Below are 16,309 nucleotides of genomic sequence, written 5' to 3'. Positions count from 1 at the left end.
ATGCCCCTCACCCGCTCATTCTCTCTCTCTCTCTCTCTCTCTCTCAAATAAACATTAGGGGGAAAAAAGATTCAGATGGATGGAAACAGGCAAACGTGATAAGCACCTTCACTTGCTCTGAGGTGATTGGTTATTAGACTAAGAAAAGACTAATCAGTCTAAAGAGATGAGAAGTGGAGCAAACCTGGGTTTATTCTTAGGCTAGTCACACAGGACTTGGGTTCACATGATGATCTCCTTTACTTAGTGCTGCTTCCATTCGTGTTATTAACACTGGGTATTGGGCTCTCTGCTGTGTTCTGTCTTCCCCCCCCTCCCCCGCCACAGCCTGGGATACAGCACTAGGTACATGAAGGTCCCTTCATTTATGTTATAAATTCGTAATAGCTGCTGAAACAATACCACATTTTTTTAAAGTTTATTAGGAACAATAAATATATTAATGTTGGTGCACACCCACTGTCTAGAGCACAAATGAATCAATCCTTCCTGCCACTGTCCCAGGGCCACACCACATGGAGTTCACATTTGAGAAGCAGCTCCATCTCAGATCTGTGCCTGCAACTTAGGGAGTCTGCCCTTGGAATTGTTATTAATGGTCATGGCAAAATGGACAATGACCAGCTAGTGCCGATGTCTGATAGCACATGGGGTGATTCAGGGGAACTGGTTTTTGTCCCACTCGTCATATCTGGTGAAATTTTCTGTAGGCTCCAGACTAACTTTCTAATGCCTGGATTCTGAATGTTGCTCCGACATGAACTTACCTTTAATGTTTTTAATATATCTTCAGTCTTACCTTTCCATTTCAGAATTCCAAAATAGGAACAAAATTCAGATATTGAATCCATGTCAAATTCCTTATAGTGATCGTTTTTGGAGCTCTTAATTGAAACCACTGTTTTCTCTGTCCAAGGTGTATTCATTACTGTTTATTTTTCCTGATGAGTAGTCAAACATGCCTCCAAGTGTTCTAAAGAGTGTGTCTCTCCCAGCGGACCCTTAATTTTGAACTGTTTGAGGGTGGGGTGCAGGTGGCACATGGAAACCTATGTAAGGTGGTTTAGAGCTAATGTCTGGCACCAGACTGCTGGTTTGCAAAGCTGGTCCCACCACTCATGAGCTGTAGGACCTTGGGAAAGGCCCGTTTTTCTTATCTTTAATGATGGGGATAATATTAACCTTTTAGGATTATTTTGAAGATTATATGAGTAAATAGACATGAAGTGCTTGGGATAGCAACTGATACATAGTAAGTGCTCAATAAATATTAGCTCTTAATAGTATTACAACCTCACTTCATGGCTCAAAAACTATCAGTGGTTAGTGGTGATTACTATTAGGATCAGAGGACTTGAACTCTGGACATACTTCTGCAAGATGCCACTTTGAAGAAAACAACCTGCATGTCACCTAGAGTTAATTGAACAAGGACTTTGGGGGTCCCCTTGCTGGTTTTTCCTGCACTTCCCAGAGTGAGGTGCATGCCACTTGAGGGGAGTCGTCATCATCAGTGTCCATGTGTCACTTCCCCTGCAGACTTAACAGCCTCCCTTCTGAGTGAGAATGGGATCCAGACTTCCTCTATGGGCCTAGACACTTCACTTACCTTTATATGAATCATGATTTCCAACATTGTGTCTGCCGGGGGCTCCCTCTGCTGGTGCATCTAGCCTGTATGCAAATATGTGGAATAGTGGCTTTTAAACAGTCAGTTTTAGGCTTTTAGGGATGTTTGCATAAAAAAAACACATTTGAAAACTTTTTTTTTCCCCCATGTGAGTGATAGAAATCACATCTATATTACTCTTTTTTTTTGCCATTTGCATTATAAGTTGAAATATTTTTGGTCTGATTTAGAATGGGGACTATCATGGCATGCCAAAAAACAGTAATTTCTTCACAACGTGGTTATCAGGGATTGGTTATTAGGTCTTACATACCAGTGTATAGTGCTAAATATCTTAGAATCCTATTTTAGTAGTCTAAATATCCATGAAGTGGGGACTTAGTTAACTCTTAAAGTTTCAAAAGGGCCCATTTTAAAGTGGTGTCATATCCTAGACCCTCTTGGACACGATTATGTATTAAAGGCTCAGTACATGTCAGAAAATGGTACCTAAGATTTACTGGGTGATTCATTATTTATTTAGAATTATAATTTATCAATAAAATGTGCCACGATGTCCCTGAAGTTGGAGTTTAAAATAACTTCTTGTCTCCTTTTGTTTTTCTCACCACTGTCTCTTTTCTTCCATCTTTCCTTCCCCCTCTTTGCTCCTAGGATCAAACAGCGTCAGTCGAGTAACAGGAAACATGGAAAATGGAGAAAATGAAGGAACAACTCAAATCACTGCACCTTCACCAATAAAAAGGTCAGTCAGTTAACCGAAAGAACATACTACTGCGTGCTGTCACAAAAATGCTTTTTCCTGTTGGCAAGGTTAAGAATCTCTTTCCTTTGATAGTTAATACGTTTGATCGAAATAGTCTGCGAGAAAGAATACCTGAAAGATGCCAGTGGAATAGAAACATCAGGACCTGCCTCTCTCATTTGAAGGAAATGCTCCTGCTGGCATGGTGAACTCTCAGTCTGTGATCTGCGTTCTCGGCAGCCCAGGGAAAATTCCACGTGCTTTTTAAAATGGCATGATATAATGGACTTACTCAGAGGGACCTGTGAAATAAAGTAGATGATATTCATGTTTAATGTGCTGTGTTCATTACCATGGTGCACTGAACTGTGGCCCTGGAAAGAGGGTTCATAGCATTTAGAGGCGCAGGGCTTCAGAAGTCAGTGATTGCATATGTATGAAGAGTTGTCATGGTCCTCTGCATCAATTTTCCCAGCAGCAATCCCCAGCAGAAAGACTTTCTCTCAATATATTACATGGATTGTTTCCATGAAAGATCAGCCTTGTTCTCTGTTAAGACGCTGTTTCCGCGTCAGTTTTTCCTATCTCCAATTATGTTCACGGACCAGCATTTGAGAAATACAATGAGCAGCTTTCATCAGCTCACTTTGTCTATAGAGATAGCTCCCTACATCATGGAGAAATCCAAGCAGTCAGAAATATGTGACCTTGACAGACTTCTTTGATCACCGACTCCATCTTTTGTTAGTAAATAATGGTGTCTTCATTCACCTAGATTGAGGAATACAGTTTATAATATCCTAGCAAAATAACTGTAAGACACGAGAATTCTCAGAGTTGCGGTGTTTTCCTCTGGGTTTTGCCTACAGTTTCTTTTGTTTAGTTCCAGGACACTCCCTTCATAGATTCTTTTTGGAATGACAGGTGCTTTGCCTTTGCATACGCTAGAGTTGACTGTGTTTGCCTTAGCCTCACAGCTGTGGCTAGAGCGTCAGCTTAATCTGTATGTACAGGGTACGCTTATGGTAAGTCCAACATAAGAACAGTAATCTGGCATGAAATTCAGATCCCAAACCTTTTTAGAATGTACAGAAGGAGTTCAATCCCCTTTACAACTGCATTCTTGCCGATAGGACTGATACCTGAAGGGTGGCCAGATTTTCCCACTCAAGCTCCAGATGAGAAATGGCTTAGGGAGTGAATGCAATTAATTAGCCACCCAGGATTTCATTATTCTTTAGCTTTCGCCTGCTCTCCCATTTCCCCTTTCATCTCCCAACTGAATTTCTCAATCTCCCTTTTCTCTTTTCGCTTTTGCTTTCTGATTTATTAAACACACACACTTTCTACTGGTGTATTACGTGTCTACCATATTTATTACTTCTCCTCATTTCAAAAGTAAGATTTTACTTCGGGCATTTGATTTTCAAACGATTACTTAATTTTGATCAAAATAATATATTGGTCAAAAATAAAACCTACATACTATATGCTAATGCAATGAGTTAAGTGCCTTTGTCAAATCTATAATTTTGTAGGTTTTTTTTAAAGTTTATTTATTTTGAGAGGGAGAGGGAGTGTGTGCATGTGTAGAGGAGGGGCAGAGAGAGAGAGAGAGCACAATCCGGGGAGGAGTAGAAAGGGAGAGAGAGAATCCCAAGCAGGCTCCACACTGTTAGCACAGAGCTGGATGTAGGGCTTGAACTCAAGAACTATGAAATCATGACCTGAGCTGAAATCAAGAGTCAGAAACTTAACCAACTGAGCCACTCAGGTGCCCCAGGCTTATATGAATTCCCTATGGGTATAGTATGCTAGGATACAAGTTTATTTTCCTTTTTGAAATGACCTTGTCATTTGTTGCTCTTTCTTCTTTGTTGGCTCTTACAAAGAACCCTGCTGTGACTGTTCAAGGACAGTTATGTAGAGAATTCCTCAAAAAGCCAGGGTTCAATGTGGATTGGGAGTTAAGCAGCTGTCTTTTTCTGAGGCTGAGACTCCCAGGAAATAAGAGGTAATACACCTCCCCTCTGCCACTGGTGGCCCCAGGCTTTTCTCTGTGTCTGCCCATGTGTGTCTAAAAAATTTTGTTTGGATTGAATAACAACTCAGTTATATTTACATTCTTAGGCAGAAAGACGATACTAGGTCAGGAAACAGCATTTAAGAGTCATTCTGATTTGGAAGGAGGAAGCCAAGATATGGCGGAAACGGGGGACTGGGAAAGGTCAATTTGGGTAATGTGAGCCTGTCCAGAGCTGACCAACCTGCATAGATTTAGACCCACGTGCAGAGCTGAAAAGAGGCAGTAAGCCCCATAAGCCCCAATACCCCAGCTTTCCTTCCTTTTCAGCTTTCTTCTTTTCTTGCCTTAACACTTGCCCTAGCTTCCTTCAGGTAGACTCTCCTTAAAGTTCCTTAACAGTGGATGACCTGGCTTTTGTTGACTTAAAGCAGTAATACTAGAAAAAAAGGTGGAGGGGAGACCCAAAAGTACTTGCTGGAGACATGAATTTTTTTAGGCCTCCACTTCGTATTCTTTTTGAAAAATATTTATTTATTTATTTACTTACTTACTTATTTATTTATTTATTGAGACAGAATGCATGTGAGAGCGCACAGGCGGGGAGGGCAGAGAGGGAGGCACAATCTGAGGCAAGCTGTCAACACAAGGCCCGATGCAGGGCTTGAACTCACGAACCATGAGATCATGACCTGAGCCAAAGTTGGATGCTTAACTGAGTCACCCAGGCACCCCATTTTTGGAATGAGTCACAAGTATAAATAAAACACATTTTAGGGTTGTCTGGTGGACCAGTTGGTTAAGCATCCAACTTTGGCTCAAGTCATGATCTCATGGTTCATGGGTTTGAGCCCTGTGTCGGGCTCTGTGCTGACAGCTCAGAGCCTTAGAGCCTGCTTTGGATTCTGTGTCTCCCTCTCTCTCTATCCTTCCCTCACTTGTGCTCTGTCTCTGTCTCTCTCTCTCTCTCTCAAAAATAAATAAACGTTAAAATATTTTTTTAAAGACTACATTTTAAAACATTTTGTTAAACAATTTCACTGAAGAAGTAAGTTAACTCCCATTTATTCTCTAGTTAATTTCTTTTCTTTTCTTTTTTTTAAATTAAAGCTTTAAGAAAGCAAAGAATGAGAACAGCCCTGATATCCAAAGAAACAAATCTCATGCACCATGGGAAGAAAATGGCCCCCAGAGGTAAAGAGAATCATTGTTTTTCTGAAGGAGAACAGTTGAAGTGGGATTAGCAATTGCAGCTCATTAAATAAGGGAATCCAACTGCTTTGTGCTGGGTATTACTAGCTATGGACATGGCAGTCAGATTCCTAAATCAGCATGACTGGGAACTTCTGAAGTAGAAATCAACAGGATATATCCTAACATGAAACTTTCTCCTGGAAAGATAGGAAGAGAAAGCAGTGTGTATTAAGAAACTGCTTGAAAGGTCATTATGATGGTTTAGAATAAGAGAGTATATTTCTGAACTCCAAATGACATACTAATGATAATTTCCCCTCTTTTATTTGTATTTTACTTTATTTTATTTCATTTATTTTGAGAGAGAGCACATGCGAGAGCAGGGGAGGGGCAGAGAGAGAGAGGGAGAGAGAGAATCTCAAGCTGGCTCTGTGCTGTCAGCAGATAACCTGACACGGGGCTCAAACTCTTGGCTGTAAGATCATGACCTGAGCCAAAGTCAGATGCTTAACCTACTGAGCCACCCAGGTGCCCCTTACCTCTCTTTTCTTTGAATAAATCTGGTCAGCAAAGAGAGCTGGATGCCCTTGATCCAGTATTCCCCTGAGAGTATGAATACTTGTGTAGATCTGGGCTGGGGTGTCTGCTCCTCCAAGCCCTCTTCGAGCATTGTTGACCATTCCTCTCCCACTCCAGTGGACTCTACAACTCTCCTAGTGACCGCATGAAATCCCCGAAGTTCCCCTCCTCGCGTCGCCGAAACCCCTCCTGTGGGAGCGATGACTCTGTACAGCCGACAAGGAGGAGGTGAGCTGAACATTACCACTTGATTTTTAGTTTTCAACAGGAAGTCTGGGTCCCAGTTACTTTTTTACCACAAGTTGTTCTCATAATATCATGACGGTCTCCTCAGGATAACAGAAAGCTTATGTTCTATTGAGATAAAAGGATTTCTTTTTAAACAGAGTTTCAGAGAATAATTTCATCAAATACTGATAGAAACTTGCTTTCTGTATTGCTATTAAGACTGATAAGTTAAAAATATACATATTATGTACATATTTTAACAATATATATTATATGGTATGTATAAATATATAACATATATAATAATGATTATTTTTATATATAAAAGATACTAAATGTTCTGACCTGAAAGGACAAAATTACGTTTATAGGTAGATCTTAGCTGAGGCTTGGTGCTCTGTTTTCCAGACTGATGTTGTTGCGTAAATTTTAACAAAGCCCCTTTCCAAATACAGAGAAAATGGATCCTGTTACATTTTACCCAGCAGATCAGGTTGTTTTTGTGATTATATTTGTGTGTACTTATTTGTGTGATTATAGTTGTGTGTTTTATTTATTTTTGAGATAGAAAGAGACAGAGCATGAGCAGGGGAGGGGCAGAGAGAAAGGGAGACACAGAATCTGAAGCAGGCTCCAGGCTCTGAGCTGTCAGCACAGAGCCCGACGTGGGGCTTGAACTCACAGACTGTGAGATCATGACCTGAGCTGAAGTCAGACGCTTAACCGACTGAGCCACCCAGGCACCCCTAATGTTTATTTATTTTTGAGAGAGAGAGAGACAGAGTGGGAGCAGGGGAGGGTTGGAGAGAGAGGGAGACACAGAATCCGGAGCAGGCTCCAGGCTCTGAGCTGTCAGCACAGAGCCTGATGTGGGTCTCGAACTCATGAACCATGAGATCATGATGTGAGCCGAGGCTAGATGCTTAACCAACTGAGCCACCCAGGTGCCCCTCAGGCTTCTAGTCTTGACAAAACAAGGGAGATTATTGATGGGTTTGGATGGGCTAAGTACCAATGGAAAATAACCTGGCCCAGATGAGAAAACAGAGGCTAGGGGGAGGTAAGGTAGCTGTCCTTTGTGACATACCTGGGTTTGGATACAGATCTATATGTCTGAAAAAGGCAGGGATATTAATCATCATTTAAGTAAAGCAGGAGGAAAGATTTCCCTATTAAGGATTGGTTCAACATGGACAACACTTAAAACCAAGGCAATACCACTGGGAGATACTTTAGAGTGCCTCTGTCTTTTGAGAGGGCATGGGTAGTGAGAACTACTAAATATATTAAGAATTTGGCACTGCATGATTATTGTTAAAGACACAGGTTTGTATACTTTTTCATCCTTAATTGCTAGTGTACTTTGACAGCATTCCCTGTATAAAATTATTGTACATGTTGAGCAGATGGCCATTTTGATTTTAACACACTTGGAAATGAATTTATCAAGTTTTGCTAAAATATACCAAAATTTACATTTTTTTCCTCAAACTAATTGTTTGCAATAGTCTGGAATATATACATTCTGAAATCTAGACTTAATGACTTCTATATTGAGATACATTTTCTGTTGGCTTCCTGTGAGGTACAGACAAGTAATTGTGGTGAGTGGATACAGGGTCCTTTCACTGACACAGTCCAGGGGAAGGACTGTTTTGATTCATAGGGAAGAGAATCTTGTTGTCTGAGCGGCCGTAGAGCCTTCTGTCCAGTAATGTGTATCACTTGAAAGGTCTTTTATTGGGCATGTATGTTTTGAGACTAGCCATTGCTACATGTTGGCAAAGAAGAGCTAAAGCTCATTCTTTGTTTCTTTCCACTGTAAATGCCCTCTGAGTGTCCCTGTCCTTGTCAGTCTTGTTTTATCTTCACAGATATTTACCTTGCCCCTGGGCACAAATCCTTACATGGCTAGAGTAACTCTGGCATTTAAAACTGAGATTTGTGAAAAGCGTAGAAGAATCTCAAGAACTTAAATTTAATAACGGGATTCTGTTATTCTATTTTGTAATGGATGCCAGAATAACATGTTTTATAGAAGATATAAAAATTTTATATTTTGCCAGTTGTTTGTCATTAGATGAGTACATCTGTCAAATTCTGGATGAGGTTAGAACATTGACCCTTAACCTTCTTTGGGTGAGAGGACTCTGAGAATCTAATGAAACATTGGATCATTCCTTAGGGGGAAAAAGTACATAATTAGATATACGTACACACTTTCATGTAATTTTCATGGTTCATGGAGATCCTGAAGCCTGCTTTAAATGTTACTGTTCTAGAAAAAGAAAGCCAGCCTACCTTCTGACAATACAGTTTTCACCCCTATCCATCTTTACACTCAGAAATATTTATTGAGTGCCTACTTGATGTAGGCACTGTGTTAAATATCACCCAAGAGAGTCCCTGCGCTTTGGGAGTTTACAGTTTGTTGAGGAAGAAATATGTGAATCATATAAATGCATGTGCACTTCAGACTTTTATATATTCTTGACGGAGAGCTATGTGGTGCTTAGGGGTATTTTAGAAAACTTTTTATTGAAACCTAACATGTATACGGAAAAGTACACGTGTCCCAAGAGTAACCACTTGATAACTTTGATCATCCAAATACCTGTATAACCAGGACTATTAGGGGAAGTTTTGCTGAGTTGATGAGTCAGGGAGGCCAGGGAAAGGTTCCCAGAGGCTGGATTTTTGAACTGGAATATGAGACAAGAATAGGCAAAGAGAGGTGGAGGAGTTAGCATGCATGGAAGCTTTGGAAGCCTCTGGAAGGGAGTGGGGAACATGCACGAGAAGGCTTACTGGCTGCTAGTGTTGCTCAAGCATAAAGAGTGAACAGAAATGTGTTAGAAATGAGTCCAGAGAGAAAACACCTCTTAGGACACCTGAGCCTTGTTGAGGATGTGGGTTGTTAGACCAGTAGGTTTTAGAAGGGGGTTATAACAAGATCACATTGGTATCACATAAAGATGAGCTTTCTTGTCCTATGGAGCAAGGGTGGATGAGGGCAGTAGTGGAAAGAGAGAGCCTGGCAGCAGGCTACTGTGCAAGCCCTGGTGAAGGCTAATAGGAGCTTGGGCCAAGATGGTGATGTGAAGATTTAAGGAAGTGGGTGGTTTTGAGACCCATCGGGAGGGTTGGGAGGATTGATATGAGGGGTGAAGGAGTGATAGATGTGAGGAATGAAATCCAGACTTAAAGTGTGATGCACTGAAATAACAGTCACTGGGACATTACAGGCTTGAAAAGGACAACTGTGAGTTTGGTTTTTGATATGTAGAATTTCTGGTATTTTTGAGAAGTTTAAGTGCAGGATTCACATGGATTGTTGGGTAGAAGTCTGGAGATAGATTGGCTGTCGGCTAAAAGGTAAATTTCTTAAAGATGTAAATTGAAATATGAAACAGAGACGAGGTTGTCTAGATAGATACTATAGATAGAATGCAAACACCAAGCCAGTGACAGCTGAGGGAAACTCCAGCATTTATTTGGCTTAGTTGAAGAGAGTTACCTTCAAAGGAAATTGCTTTAAGAGAAAAGAGAAATTGTGGCCATAGGAAAAGTCAAAAGAGTGAAAATCTGCTTACTAAAGAGGTACCTTCCCTCTTTATTCCCAGAATGCTAGACGCCAGGTTTGTACCTCCCAAGCATGAGATCAGAGACTCTCGCTGTACGAAAGACAGATCCAAGATCCAAAAGACCTACAGATACCAACTTTCAAGCGATCCTCCAGTGAAATGGTTGAGATTACCCACATTACTTTGCTCCACACCACAGTGAAGCCATCAGTTAACATGCTCTGCACCATCCAGAGGGTTCCAGACTTTTTAGTGCCTAATTCTTAAATATGAGGAGAGAGCCATCATCACTTGGCATTTGAGGATTGCTTCTGTTTGGAAAGACAGAGTCAGAGTAAGGAGCATGTGTATATACTCACAGGAAATAGAGACGATTTAAGAAAGAAAATGTCTTAGAAGTATAATTATCTTTAGAAAAAAGAAAATTTTGATATGAGAAGAACAAGTGGGAATTCTTAGACTTCATATTCCTGTGGCAGAATTTAAAATAATCAATAGAAGGTTTGGAAGGTAAAGTTAAGGAAATCATCCCCAAAGCAGAACAAAAACAAAACAGATATGTGGAAATAAGGATAAAAATGATCAAACCTAGATATCAAACATTTGACTAATGAAATTTCTAGGGAGGAAAAAAAAGAAAATGCAGGAGAGGAAACTATTAAAGAAGTAGTATAACAAAGTATAACATATCCCAGACTGAATAATCAAACTTTATAGAGAGAAGCTACTGGGCATTTGGCATAATAGATTAGAAAATTAGATCTATTCCAAGATCCATCATCATTAAATTTTAAAGCATTGTAGGTTAAGAGAGGTTTTGTAAAAGTTGGAAGGAGGAAGGATTATGAGAAAAAAAGTTCATGCACAAATGTTGACAAATCAGAATGGTGACATTGGGCTCATTAACAGCAATATCAGAGAAAGAAGATAAGCATTGCCTTCAAAATGCTGAGGGGACGTTCTTTTAAATTTAGGATTTTAAGCCCAGATAAACTATAATTACATAGTCAAATAAAGATATTTTGAGAAATTCCAGTTCTAAAAAAAAAAAAAAATGTACCTGATAGGCAGACTTTCTTTGTTAACAACTGAAAGATATGTTCTCCAAAAACAAGACAAGGAGTCATGACAACTAGAAATAGGGGGTCCATTACAAAGAAGCAGAAAGAATTCCCTGGATTTTAGTGACGAGAGTAATCAGAGTGATGTTTCTGCAGCAGTACTAGGGAATAGACCATCCGGATGTGAGCAGGAGGGCACAGGGGTCCAGGGAAGATGTCCTAAGTGTTCATACATCTCAGGAAGAGTTTTGTAGCTCTCAGAGTTTAGGTGAAGAATTAGTGATAAGAATAAGGAAAACTAAGGAAATGATATGTACATAGAAAACCAGGCAATTATTGTCTCTTAAAATAATTGTAAAACCAATACAAGAATGGAATTGTATTCCTTAAACGCTGTATAGATAATCTGTGAACATATATATAGTTGTGTTTATACTAAATAAAAATTATTGAAAATTTTGATATAAGGACAGAGACCTCTCAACAGTATGTTGTTAGGTATATGTCTTTTTAAGAAATGGGGGAATGTGGCATGAGCCATGTCTGCCCATTAGAGTGTGAAGGCACATGTAATAAAGGGTTAAGGAACAGAGATAAGGAGCTTAGGCACCTCTCTTAAGAAGTTTGGTGCTTTGGAGGAGAGAAGAGAGACTGGGAAAAAGATGAAGGGGGATGTGGAGTCAAGTAGATGTGTGCATGTTTAAATAGTAGAAACTTGATAACGTGAAACCTGGTAAAAGAATTTTCCATAAGGACAAGTCAGGGATAAGATAGTAGTTACTGAAAGTCATTGAGAAGTTAAGAGGTGATAGGACCCACACAACACAGGTGGAGAGACTGACCTTAGTTGTGAGGACAGATCTGTAAATAACAGAGGAAGATGTAGGCATTTTTTATTTTTGGTAACAGGAAGATGAAAGAGTTGCCATCTGATGGCTACTTTTGCCTTTGGAAGGAGAGAACAAAGTCAACTGCCGATGCAGAGGGACCAGTGTATCAGAGGGTTACAAGGTAAAAAGGGTTTGAAACTGCTTTGCAGAGAGAGAGTATTTAGATCATAGAAAGGCGTTAGGATGTTGTAGATTCACCTGAAGTTTATGAACATGGATTTGTAGTGTAACTAATATGCCCTTTTGTGTAACTCCCTCCAGCACTGCTCAGCTAGCTGTTGAAGGCTGGCTTAGAGGACCTGGATAGTTTGATTTACCCATGAATGGGATCTTGCCCAAAAGGCTGAACCAAAAACAGAGAGTTGGAGGAAGTTCTGAGTCTTGGCATACATGTTATCGAAATGAGGGAAATCTCAGTTGAGTCAGGAAGAAGGCCAAGAAAAGCTGACGGAAAGTAGCAAGGTCAATAAACAAACGGTCCTATTGAGATCAAAGAAAGGTAGAATGGAAGTAGTGGAAAAAAGCAATACTAATAACAGCTAACATTTACTGGGTGCTTCAGTGAGTCAGGTCCTACTCTGTGCATTTTAAATGTATTAATTCATTTTATCCTCATAACAACTCTTGTGGGAGGTTCCATTAAAACTAAAGCACTTAGTAGAGAAGTAAAAATTACACAACTCCTCAGTGGAGGAGATGGGAGTCACGTTCAGGTTGTCTGGCTCCAGAGCCTGCATGTTTAACCAGGAGGCCCCATCCAAGCTGTTCAGAGGTATAAACAGGAAGGGGAAGAGATTGTGGTCACAGACCAAAGTTTGGAGGTGGTTATAGATGATAATGTCCAAAGTGTGGCCATGATGTGGATTGCTGAGTTATCGTAAAGAGATCATCCGAAAAATGGTCAAGGGACTTGGTCACGGGCCAGGGTGTTGGAAAGGACATGTAAGTGAGAGCTGACGTCATTTAGATAATGGCAGAACTTGACTGGGCAGATTACAGACCTAGGAACTGCAGACAACCCTAGCGTCAGATGAATAGAATTTAACAGACGTGCTGTGCATTGTTGTTTGTAGACTGTCTGCAACCTCTGTTAGGTTGCTGGCTTTTTGAGGCCAGTGTTCTGTTCTACTTTGGGACTGGGTGTATTGTGTGATTTAAATATTTGGTGAATGAAAGAATACAAAACTGAGATGCATTAACTGAAGTGAAACTCATTTTGCTGTGTTTTCCTTAGCCAACTGATCACTTTCTATTTTCTTTAATATCTTCATTTATTTGTTTTCTATAGGAAAGCCCATAACAGTGGTGAAGACTCAGATCTAAAGCAAAGGAGGAGGTAAAAAAGTAAAAATGGAAGGAGGGTCAGGGAGAGGGAGGAAGGATTAGCACTACTCAGAGTTGAAGCAAGAACGGGGATTTTTTTGTTGTTGTCGTTATGATTTTATTAGTGGCTACTTTAAGGCTATGATCAAAAAATTGACTTTCAAATGTCACTTTTGGCTTCAGTTGTTTCTCAGTCTTACCTTCTGTAGCATCCTTAGCAATTTCTCTTTTTTTCTGCTTCATTGTATCTCAGAGGAACTCTCTTGGTTATCTATTGCTATATTAAAACCACCCCAAAACTTAGTGGCTTAAAGCAACAACCATATTTATGTTATATGATTCTGTTGATGAACAGGTTGGTTTCACTAGTCTCACATGAGCTGCAGTCAGATGGCAGCTAGGACTGGAATATTCAAGAGGCCTTTCTCTCTCATGGCTTTTGTCTTGGCGGAATGGTAGGAAGCCTGGGGCTTCTTTCTCTCTATGGTCTCTCTCCCTGGCTGGTCTAGGCTTCTTGAGATGGCGGCCGGGAGGAAGCAGGAGCTACCGGCCCTGTTAAGACATAGTCCTGGAGCTGGCAGAGTATCCCTTCCATGTCATTCTGTTGATGAAGTCAGTCACAGGGCCAGGGCTAATTCAAAGGGAGGGGAAATAGACTCTACCTCTTTCGATGGGTGGGGGATGTGACAGGACTTTGTGTCCATAGTTAGTCTACCACAGGGACTTAGAGCTTTGCCGTGTCAGAGTGCTGTTGGAAGTGCTTGATTTTGTGGTCTTTTTGGGGAGCATGGTGACATTTGCCTTCATCTGCTTTCACATGTCTGTAGACTCATTCGGATGTCTTACTGAATTGAGTAACACTGACTGAGGGAGGGATGATACAGCTACTTATGTTTGGCTTAGTCATTTCACTGCAAAAGTCATTCCAAAGAACCAATATGAACCTTCCTGAAATTTTTTTATTTGTCATAAATGTGGGTTTTTTTCTTTTGTTCTTCTCATTTTGTCCTCAGGTCACGCTCACGCTGTAACACGAGCAGTGGTAGTGAATCAGAAAATTCTAATAGAGAACACCGGAAAAAGAGAAACAGGTAATATCTGAAACCGTAGTTATCTGGAACTCCAAAATCAGAGGTGGCTGCTGGTGGTAGAAGCTGTGCATCCTCTATTTTTAAGCCTGATTTTCTCCTCTGTGTTTAATAAGGAATCTGGCACTGTTTTGAAGCACTATTTTAGGAAACTGCAGCTCTTTGAACTGAGCGTCTGATCTTTATAATAAGATGATTAAATAACTTGGCAATCAGGGTCTCTTCTTGTTAATTAAAAAAAAAGATGATCTATATTTAGGTGCAATGTGTAGTGAGTTTGTTTAAGGATGGTAAGAAATTTTGCCATTTTTAGAGGAATTTCTCCCTGAAGTATCTTTTTTTTTTTTAATTTTTTTTAACGTTTTATTTATTTTTGAGACAGAGAGAGACAGAGCATGAACAGGGGAGGGTCAGCCAGAGGGAGACACAGAATCTGAAACAGGCTCCAGGCTCTGAGCTGTCAGCACAGAGCCCGACGCGGGGCTCCAACTCACGGACCTCGAGATCATGACCTGAGCCGAAGTCGGCGCTTAACCGACTGAGCCACCCAGGTGCCCCTCCCTGAAGTATCTTTTAACTGACATTACCGTATTTTGCCCAGCCAAAACGGAGAGACTCATTGTTTCATAGATGTACATGAAAATATGCATTTATAGTCATGTCAGGAACATACAATTAGATGGATAAATGTATTTAGTTCATATCTTTAAGACTGCTATTTAAAGGCTCATTCTTAAGAGCTTGTTAGTAATATCATTTAACATGTACTCAGTATTAGTGATAGCTTAATGCCTTAATCAGTTCTCCCTATTCCCAAAGTATTTACTGAACAAAAAGTGTTCACATAGTGAAAGAGCACCATATGAGGAATGAGAGGGATTTGGTTTCTGGTTGTCTCAGCTTCTAACCCAGTGGTTCCCAACCGGGGGCAATTTTGTCCTGCCCTTCCACTCTCTGAGGACATTCAACAATGTTTTGAGACACTTTTGATTGTCACAATTGGGTGGGGGGATTGCTATTGGCCAGGGGAGCTACTAAATATCCTGCAATGCACAGGACAACCCTCTCCCACCCAAGACGTATCTGGTCCAAAAAATGTTAGTAGTGCCACCACTAGGAAACTCATTCCCACCTCATGGGGAGCTCTGGCCTGGTTGCTTTACTTTTCTGGGTCGTCTTTTTCCCTTGTGTAAAGTGAGGAAGTCAGAGGAGATAATCCCTAAGGTCTCTCTTTAGTACTTGAAGCCCTCGTGCTTGGCACACACTGAATTGTCCTGCCTAACTCTAAAGCCTGTGTCATAATAGCCCAGACAGCATTGTAAGAGCGGATTGTTTTCTTAGGAAAGTTTTTCTCTGTGGAACCTTCTTAGGGGCTGGAGTCACACTAGATAGAGGTAAGACCTCAGTGTGTTATGACACCCTTCTCAAGGAAATGATTATGGTTTCTTCATCTGCAAAAGCCCAAGTGTGGAGGGTAGCTTTCCCTCAGGTGACTTCTTCCTACTCTGAAATTCAGTATCTGCATAAACAACACAAAACATAGCAAAAAACAAAAAAACAGATTTCCCTCCTATTTGTACTTACTGATCAAGCCAGTATCTTAACAAATTTATTTGTTTTGCTTGTTGTATTCTAAGTTATGCTCATAGATGCTCTGGTCTCAACTTCTCAGAAGGTGACCTGTAAAAAAAAATTGTCTTTTGGGGGCACCTGGGTGGCTCAATTGGTTAAGTGTCCAACTTGGGCTCAGGTCATGATCTCGCCGTTTATGAGTTCTAGCTCTGTGCTAACAGCACAGAGCCTGCTTCAGATCCTCTGTCTCCCTCTCTCTCTCTCTCTCTCTGCCCCTCCCTCCCCTCTCAAAATAAATAAACATTTAAAAAAATGTCTTTTGGGGCCCAAAGTGCTCATGGTGACATTTGCTGTTACAAATGAAATACCCTGTAAAAGTTGCCAACAAGTCC

The 16,309-nt window shown here is 40.5% G+C and overlaps 1 protein-coding gene across 5 annotated transcripts in view; it reads left to right on the top strand.

The window, feature by feature from the left end:
- The window catches only part of EPB41L4A (erythrocyte membrane protein band 4.1 like 4A), a 251,665-nt gene that overhangs the window by 202,304 nt on the left and 33,052 nt on the right, over nt 1–16,309 (top strand). For 3 of the 5 annotated variants that reach the window (XM_027036090.2, XM_027036063.2, XM_053225770.1), the window contains exons 13-17: nt 2,285–2,375; nt 5,509–5,592; nt 6,289–6,399; nt 13,223–13,270; nt 14,271–14,348. In XM_027036090.2, the coding sequence (XP_026891891.1) occupies nt 2,285–2,375; nt 5,509–5,592; nt 6,289–6,399; nt 13,223–13,270; nt 14,271–14,348 (412 nt within the window). The remainder of the gene's footprint in view (nt 1–2,284; nt 2,376–5,508; nt 5,593–6,288; nt 6,400–13,222; nt 13,271–14,270; nt 14,349–16,309) is intronic. The other 2 variants (XM_027036073.2, XM_027036083.2) reach the window with 2 other exon arrangements.

This window comes from Acinonyx jubatus, chromosome A1 (genome assembly GCF_027475565.1).
Source record: "Acinonyx jubatus isolate Ajub_Pintada_27869175 chromosome A1, VMU_Ajub_asm_v1.0, whole genome shotgun sequence".
NCBI classification, from domain to species: Eukaryota; Metazoa; Chordata; class Mammalia; order Carnivora; family Felidae; genus Acinonyx; species Acinonyx jubatus.
The sequence above is the reverse complement of the archived record's forward strand: the minus strand, read 5'-3'. Positions and strand labels throughout refer to the sequence as shown.